Raw genomic sequence first — 9250 nt, 5'->3', positions numbered from 1 at the left:
CTTGTGCTTTTCACTGATAGCTATTTCTCCATCCAGCTCCGAAAGAGTCTCACTACATATTTCCAAGAGTGCATGCAGAACATCTGGTGGCTGGCTAAGGCAATACACATTCGGAAATAAAAAGAAAACAGTTGCAAGCGCACTTTAAGCCTGTACATTTAAAGCTGAAGGCCTCGAAAATAACATAATTGGGGGGGGGAGGGAAGGAGGAGGGGCAGAGAGATGGAAAGAGCCGGTTTGTTGAACACATGCTTACTAAAGCTAAAACATCAATGAAACAATACCATGGAGGATTATACGTAACATCAGTCAGTTCAGGGATCTTATGGCACCTGTGGTTTATAAACAGCTTTAGCAACGAGTATTTCAAAACATAGTTCACAGTTTTAAGAAGATCTGTGCTGATTTAAAAACTAGATTCTATATCATTTGAATGTCACCTTTTGTATATGATATCTATTTGGAAAAAAAATATTTACACTAACTTCTATGGCTGATTTGTTAGATTATTTTGAAAGAAACATTCCTAAGTTACACATTAGCCCTAAATTAGAGAGGTTTTTTATTAATATTATTAATTATATTACTATTATTATTTTAGTACATTTTGTATAAGTCTTAATTTAAAGACTTGCAAACAAATTGCAAATATAGTCTGGTACTTTGCTTTTTGGGCTACTAGATATATACACTCAGGAGTATAATCATTCAGTGTTAAATGCATAATTGTAGCTTTTTATTTCTTCTGTGGAAAAAATGTACAGTGTATAGTAAACCAATCTACTAAAATCTCAAAGTATTCAGAAATCAAATTTCTATCTATAAACAGTATTGTCATTGTAAACTGAACAGGTTCAATATCATGTGCAAAGGGTTTATGTGAGTTATTAATACCGCCATCCTTTGTAACAGCAGTATGTACATCAGTCTGTTTTCTTCACCGGTAATGAGCCATGTTACAGAAGATGTAGCTAATATAAGTTAGCTTTAAACAAAAGTCTTGTTGTCAAAAACACACATCTACAAACTACAACTCTTAGAACAAAAGTACTGTGCTACAGTCCTCAGAACTTAGTTATGTGATTTTTTTGTCAAGAGACGCTGCACCTCTTGGTTCCACTCTTCTGTGAAGTTTGCAGCCGAGTTTTCTTCATCGTCTGTCCGAAAGCAGCTCTCCTCATCATCAGTTCTTACATAGCTTTCGTTGTCTGTCTGACTGCAGCTTGCCTGTTGAGAAATGTTTAGGGAAGGCTTTTAAAAGGAGTGCTGGTTTAAGATGCTGCACCCACACAGGCAGAGCAAGTAAAGCCTCTGCCTGCTGCTTTATCAAGAGAAAAAAGGAGAAGCTGGCCAATTCCTGTGGTTATCCCTGAAAAAGTCAGAAAACCGAAAAAGCCATTCTACCATAGGTATTTCAGCTGTGAACAGAAACTTACAGGGCACTTGGGAAGTCGGAAACTCTTCTTGCCACGGGTGAGAAGACTGCTGCCTGCTCTGCTGTGGCACCCTGGGGTAACTGGGTCTACACTGACACAGATTTGTGGATGTTCCCACTTTCCCTTCCATTCTACCCTTCCAGGTTTCTCTATAAATAGATTATTGGTAACGAAACTATGGATTATTCCCTTTGTGCAACAGCATTCAGCCACCTTCACCATCAGGAGCTCCCTGCCACGTGTAAATGTCTTACCCTTAATTTACATGCTCAGGTGTATTTCCCTATGTCTAAAAAGAAACACAGTTACTTAAAAGGATGATTCTGGGTGCTATAGCTCATAAATAGCCCAATCTGCTGGTGCACCGATTTCTCCTTGGTGCTCCTCCACATCCTGAAGCATCAATAAGTATCTTAAATTTCTATATTGGAGGCATCAAAGTTTTAGCTGGTAATGGGAAATGCTTGACAGACGACTGCTGCTCTTCCTCGTAACTACGTCAGGATCTACGGGTCAGGTAATATTGCAAACTTCTGCTTTTGGCATATTTATCGTAAAGGCACTGTTTACACACTTGACCTTTCAGAGTTAAGGAGCTCATCCTTTTTCTCTTGAACTACCTCAGACAGAAAACCAATTCGCATTGCCTGAGGTCTGATAAATAACAGCATAAAAGACCAAACCCTACTGACACAAAATCTTTTCTACTCATTTCAGGCATAAAGCTGGTCTACAAGATGAGAGATGAAATGCAAATTACTTCAGCAAAAAAGAGTTAAATTAAAGCTGATGAATGAAGAAAGATCAGGTAGTTAAGCTTGCTGATTCTCCTTCCTGACATCATTTGATTGTATTAATTATTCAAGCACAAATGCTTCCATCTGATTCCTTAATACCTAAGCATCCCAAATGGTATGATGATCTTAATTTAGTATCTCCTTGTGTCAGGCAGTTACAAAAGACATAGCACTAATATTTTGTTGATGAATGGAAAGAATGCACTGCAAGTCAAGTGAGAGGTTTATAAAAAATTTCTGTGGTACATTTTAAACGAGTATTTTTTAAAAATCAGACATGCATCTGTACTGCTTAAGTCTGCAAATTAATTTGGAAATCTTAGTAAAAGAAAATCTTGCTCTTCACAAGTCAGCCAAAAAATGCAAATGAAAGGCATGGAAGAGGTCAGTTCTCAGCTGCCCAGGACTGATTTTTATTGAATCAATTTCAGGGTTATGTAAATACAGGTACATCTCATATTTCTTGATGGTATCATTATAAACCACAAGAGCAAAATAAAGAGTGGCTTGTGAAACACTGGATGCATTAAGATGCATTGATAGTACTGCTAAGTATATGGGTTTGCTTCGAATCTTCTGGATAAATTACTGCTCTTTGGTGGAGTGTGGAGAGGGTTATTCTAACTTCTCTCAAGGCTTCTGTCTGTTCCACAGCTAGCATTGGGACAGAGAGTTTTTCATACAAGAAATAGTGAGTACTAATGAACCTCAGAGCTCTAAATTCATTGCAGTGTTTTGGAAATGCCAGAATTAATTCCTAGTTAAGACTCGTATGATTTGGCATGTTATAAAACTGTTTCTTGATCTTTTCTGTAACTTAATCCACAGGTTCTTTTCTGTTACTTATCATTCAGCAATTTTCAAAAACCATTCCTATCACTTGTGTAATTTTAGAAATAAATTCGCAAAACTAAAGCTGCTTCTTCCCAGTTAACTCAGTCACAGTTCTTCTACAGCTTTTTTACGCCTACATGCTAAGAGGAGGAGGACTTAGGGAGAAAAATAAAGAGGAAAACCAAAATATAGCTGAGTGAATGTAGCAGACATTTTTGAAAATTACTGTGCTATCAGCCTGCTGTTATTTTCAAATGGAATGGTCCACATAATGCTGGTTTTTATGTATTTGTTCAGAAAAAAATGAAAAGAGACGCTGAATCATTTGGTTGTGCTAGCAGGGTATGACTTAGGGATGTGAGCAGTTCATCTAGTGCCTGTATCTTGCTTCTTCACCCCTGCATAGCTGACTTAGGAGGAAGAGGCTGAAGAAACTGGACTTGCTGAGGCTGGGGCAGAGGTGGCAAGGGAGGATCAGTTAGCAGCTATTTGAGGGGTAGTTACAAGGATAACAAAGCCAAAATCCTCTTGGTAGTGCTGAAGCACACAAAAAGGACAAATAACATGTTGGGAGGTTCAGGTTGGACATTAGGAAAAAATAAAAACCATGAGGAGGGTGGCACTGCGCTGGGCAGGGGGATGCCCAAAGAGATGGTGAAATTTCCATCTGTGGGGGTTTTAAAGTCTTTGCTAGAGAAAGCCATGGCTGACACGGTCTTGTGTTGGAGCTAGACCTGTCTCAGGTAGGAGACTAGACCGAACGATCCCCCCGAGGGTCCAGCCAACCACTGCACCTACTCCTCTGTGATTTCCCGAGCTCCTGGCATGAAGCCTGTGTGAGGAATGAACCGCAGTGCATGAGCTTTAAATGCAGCCAGTCAGCTCTGACTAGCAGCGTTTGGGGCTCTCCAGCCGAAGAGAGGCCAGGGCACAGCTGGGAAATGTGACCTCAGGCAGTGGGCACAGCAAATCTGAAACCTACACATCCATTAACGGTGGACTAGTAACCTGACTTGGACCCTGGGCTACGGGCCCTGTGTCTCATCTTTCCCAAACGGTAAATGGCCAGGTCCATGTCGCAAAGGGCTAAAAAAGTCAATGGCCAGCGAAGTGCACACTAGCTCTAAAATCTTATTTCTTTCCCAGAAAAAAACAGATGCAGGGCACTTTTGTCTTCACAGCACTTAAACAAATCACCTGTGCCCTTCGGCTTAACGAACAGTCCTGACAGCGGCACACGGGGCAGACTGGACTGACTGCACCATCTCCCTTGGCCCATGGGTTTTATCACCTGACATTTGGTAATATTCCTAATCTCTGCTGGTAAACATGAAAACAGAGTTTGGAGAAAAAGGGAAAAGGTGAGAGAAACATGAAAGTGTTACTCAGTAAGACTTCTGTCCTGGAAAAACAGTCAAGTTGAATAAATAATATTTTTCTTAACAATGCATTCATATCAAGAAGTTGAGGTAATTTGGGGTTTTTGTGTTTGAAAAATTACCACCTGTTTCAATACAAACCACTCAGTCACTTTTGCAATGGAAAATGTCACCCATAGCCACTCAAAGCCCCAGACCCACAATAATTTATGTGATAAGGTTTTGAGTGAGTGAAAGGCTTTGGAGCGGGAATGGAACTGAGTCTTTAATTGAAATTATTACATGTTTTTGTCAAGATACAGAAAATGTGATCACAGTAAAAAATTGAGAACGAAACCTCTAATAAAGACTCTTCCCCGTACTCCCTCTCAGTGGATGCTTTAGGTCTGATTTTTATAAGCTTTTCACACTTCCTTTTCTGTTATAATAATGCATATACATGAATTAGGCATGGCCAACTAAAATGTTGCTACGCCAGCACAAAGAAAGCATTGCTTTAGAAAATCTAGGAAATTGTAGGTATCGTGGGAACATGTCCACTGCACAAGTCGACAGCTCGTCATTGAAAATGACAACTTTTTAACCACTTACAGAGGTGGAGGCTTTCTGCTCCCATTGGCTATCCTGGGCAAAAGCCCAACTGCTATCAGGGGATAAAGGCAAAATAATGTCAAAGTTGCATGTTCACCTGATTTCAAGATCTGCCTAGAGCCTGCTGAAAACAAGCTCAAATTCATTCTGTTACTCTATTAAAAATTAAACAAGTGGTATTAAAGTACATTTAATGTAAAAAGTAAGCTGAAAACATGATTAAATTATATTTTATATATTACTGGAACCACTTGCTCTCTTGGGAATTTGTTATAGTAGATGTTATTTCAAAATCAATTCTAGAGAACTGTATATAGATCTTTTAAAAATGCAAATGCAAATAGAATGCAAAAAGCCTTAATCAAATAACATCAACACCACTTGTCCATGACTGATGAATGAAGAAATGAACATAACTCTGTGGCTGCCGATCAGCAGCAATATCACTCATATGAAGCTACAATAAACTGATCTCATTTTTCCCATCTGTTTTTCAAATAAACACAAATGTAATACTGTTGCAAGATAAGAAAGTCTGTTGGCTTTCTACCTCATATGGCCATACAGGCAACTGACTGTATTTGTATCATCATTGATTAATATTATCTTAGAAGTAAAAGCCTTGATGCAATTGCTAAGCTCCAAGCAAGAACCCGACATAAACAGCAAAAGCACTTTAGACATTGAGACTGGTATGAACTATTTTGGATTTAATTTTCCAAGGCTATGAAATATTGGTACCAAATAAAACAGACCAGATATGATAGTCTTCCACATTCACAAGAGAGTCAATCTTGAGAAGACTAAGGCACGCTTATCATGTGTAGACGTATTTATCACAATGTACACAGTTTGTTCTTGTGGTTATAGGTGAAGTGTCAAGTTCACCAGTTTTTGTTGCTAATTTCTATAGGGCCAGGATTTTACAGCTGGTGGGAATGTTTCAGTCTTTGATACTGCCTGAAGGGCTCCCTGGGGAGCTAAAAAGAGTTTCACTATGGAATTAACCAGAGCACAACGCTTTAAAAAATTTCTTTTTGATGGGGTTTCAAAAGGTTTCAGAAGTATCCAGGAGATAAGATAGTAGCTAAGTCTCAGATCTCTGCTAATTTGAGACAGGATACATATTTTCAAGAAAGCTAGGCTGTACAGCAGTAAGCGTTTCCCCACATCACTATGTTAACACTGCTTCCTAACAAAAAAGGAAACCTTAAATGGGATTGACTGAGCTTTATAATTCTAATGAAAAGGATTTTTTCCCACTTAATATTGCAAATAGTTTGTCTGAATGCTACTACCCTTTAAAGTCATAGTTATTCATAATTGTAATTAAATTCAGTTATATATACCATTTCCACTATATACATAAACACATACATTGTTGTTGAAAGATCTATTTTCCTTTTCATGTGACCTGATCTATAACTGACAACTGCAACAAAATAGAAGAAGAAAACTTATTTTTCTGGCTGTCAATGTTTAGGAAAATCTACATGTCTCAAGCTTTTAACAAGGCTACTGAGAAAGTGAATGTAACCTGAGGGGCAATGTAAGGAGAATTTTTATGAGCAGTTATTTGGTGTTTATAGTACTCTGGGTATCACCATTTATTTGCTTTTCACATCCATTTATTCTGCTTTAGCTGCCAGAGACACTGAGACAGATGCTTCAGAAATACTTAACAGCTTTTAACACTGAAGACTGGCAACTGCTTTCACAAGGTCCACACTTTGACATCCAAATTCTACTGTCATCAGAAGTTGCAAACTCCTTGAATCAGGGTCAAATTTTGCCATCAAAATTGCCATATAAATAAGGTCTAGCATAAAACATGGCATGCAAAATCTAGCAACACTAATTCCTGCTAAAGTTGGCACAGGCTATTCACTGTTTTTGCTTATCTGAACATGACCCTGCTCCCAACGTGAAGTGTCCATTTGATAGTAGACCTTTGGTTGCCTTCAGTTCCGGCTTTGAGGAAGAGACTCGGTTTTCAGATGAGAGTCAGACCCCTATTTTGATTTCTCCTCCCTTTCTGGCCCTGTTATCCCATGGTTCAGTGTCGCAGTAGGATGGACAGCATTGTCTCACTGCCATTTTTGCAGCAGGGCACTGTACTCTCCTAGCAAGTCAGAAATGCAGAGTCCGCAGATTCAGATGAAGCAAGAAGGAAATGCGTGGTCTCCTATTTCCTGGGCAAATGTTCAGAATAACAGGCTACTTCATAAAAATAGCCATTGTTTGTGTTCCTGAAGAAAAAGAGAATTGCTGAACTTGGCATTAAACTCAGTGCTGCAACTGTGAGGTTGGCATGTGTAAGGAACATGACCTGAATATAGGCCAGCAGGGAATTTGTAGACCTTCTTGCCTTATCTCTAAATTGCCAGACTCTAGCTAGTAGCTGAGTACTTTGCACTTTGGATTGGGGCATTTTAAACTTCCAGAAAACATTGGAGGACACTTCTATGATTAAGTGGCTGGTGGATTGCTTTCTTTAACGTTTGTGATGTTCCAGTCTCACCAGAAATTATTTATTTCAGTTATCCTAGGAAGACTAAAGCATTGTAAGGAATTAAACTCAGGTCTCCTGAAATGTAATCTGATTCCTCATCTTCTGGATAAGGTTTCTCCGTACTGGCTAATATATCTGTCATCCCCAGGGATGAAAAGCCCATGTTCTTACTCTTATGGTCAACAAAAGAAGAAGATAAAGGGTGGTGGCTTAACATGAATCCGCAAGACTAGAACCACATTTCAAAAAATTAGAAATTATTTAGAGAGATTTCTAGGCATCCTAACACAGGTTGAAAGAAGAAAGAAACACCATCGTCACATACACTCAGGCAGCGCAAGGTGCGTTGCAACTGAAATACACATTACGAGGATTAATTCCAAACATTCTTCTAAATTATAATGATACTTACTTGAGAGGAGAGAGAGAAGGATATTGCACTCAACTTTGCAAACTGACCTGTAGGTAACAAAGGACAGAAAACAAGAAGATGACATATTAAGCCAGTGAGCAGCCAAGCAGTGTATTATTTTGAAGAAAGCCATGCACAAGCCTAGAAATAAAGGGAGCAATTATGGACCCAGAAGATAAACCCAATGAAAAGTTTCTTGCACAACACATTCAGCACAAGACTGTGACAAGAACACAACTGGTAGCAGATGTGGGAGGGTAAGCACTGTTAGCATTTACACTTGTGCACTAAACGTGTTTTTTTCTGGTACAGATACTTGTTATTTACAACATGCTTCAAAAAAAAAAGAGAAAGAAAGAAGCCTCCTTTGAGTTTCCCTGTCCCAGATTTCCTCATGCGTCTTGAGTTTTTTGCCTGTACTTTAATACTAATTTAGAGTTTAGCTTGAAAATCTTGCTTGGAGACAAGGTGACACGAAATAACAAGAGTGGGTTTTGACCAAACATCTTCCATGCTACACTACATCTACATGTTTTTCTAAATGTGCTGCTTTTACACAAAGTGAGACATTTAACAACATAAAAATGGTTACCATATTGTTACTGAGGTTACCATTCTGTAATCTTAGTAGGAGTTCCCCCTCACAGATTTTTTCAGCTGACAATTGCATTATGATAGCTACAGCCACCACCTTTTTTTGGCTATCCAGATGAATGCAGTGTACACGTAAGTACAAATAGTAAAATAGCCTGTAATAAATTCCAATGGTTTGATGCAAAATGAGAATAGTTGACCTGGCCACTGTTCAAAAGGATACCCTAAACAGAAATTTTCCAATTTTCCTTTGTTTTTGCAAGCAGAAAGTTGTGTCTTTAGAGACTACTCAGTGATACTGGTAGAAAAAGGAATAGAATAGAAAAATACCACAAATTAACTGCCAAGTGCAGAGAACAAGTACATGTCTCAGGATCAACACATGACACTATTCAAACAACTCCTAATTATCCTACTGGTCTCTACTAACTTAATACTTTTTCTTGCTTCCTTTGAACCTGTTCCCTAATTGAAAGGGCATCAACCATATTGGGAAGGACTTCTCAAGCGTTGCATGCCTTGGGTCTGTGGTTATCAACTAAAAATAGTTTCTACTTACAAGTCACTACTGTCAAATCATTGGCTGATAGGAGCTGACAATCTCAAAGACAGTGAAGTACATCATGAAATAATTCCTTTTGGAAAAAATGCTATTAAACAGAACTTGTCTAGAATGAGGACTTTCTGTTCCCTCA

General features: G+C 38.6%; 1 protein-coding gene across 3 annotated transcripts in view; it reads right to left on the bottom strand.

Annotated features, from left to right (window-relative positions):
- Nucleotides 1-214: 214 nt before the first annotated feature.
- DTNA (dystrobrevin, alpha) overlaps nt 215-9250 on the bottom strand; it is a 99136-nt gene continuing 90100 nt past the window's right edge. For 2 of the 3 annotated variants that reach the window (XM_010574372.1, XM_010574374.1), the window contains 2 exons: nt 7962-8008; nt 215-1227 (listed from right to left, as the gene is read on the bottom strand). In XM_010574372.1, the coding sequence (XP_010572674.1) occupies nt 7991-8008 (18 nt within the window). In that variant the 3' untranslated portion in view covers nt 215-1227; nt 7962-7990. The remainder of the gene's footprint in view (nt 1228-7961; nt 8009-9250) is intronic. The other variant, XM_010574373.1, reaches the window with a different exon arrangement.

This window comes from Haliaeetus leucocephalus, unplaced genomic scaffold (assembly GCF_000737465.1).
Source record: "Haliaeetus leucocephalus isolate CR32 unplaced genomic scaffold, Haliaeetus_leucocephalus-4.0 Scaffold428, whole genome shotgun sequence".
In the NCBI taxonomy this organism is placed as follows: Eukaryota; Metazoa; Chordata; class Aves; order Accipitriformes; family Accipitridae; genus Haliaeetus; species Haliaeetus leucocephalus.
The sequence above is the reverse complement of the archived record's forward strand: the minus strand, read 5'-3'. Positions and strand labels throughout refer to the sequence as shown.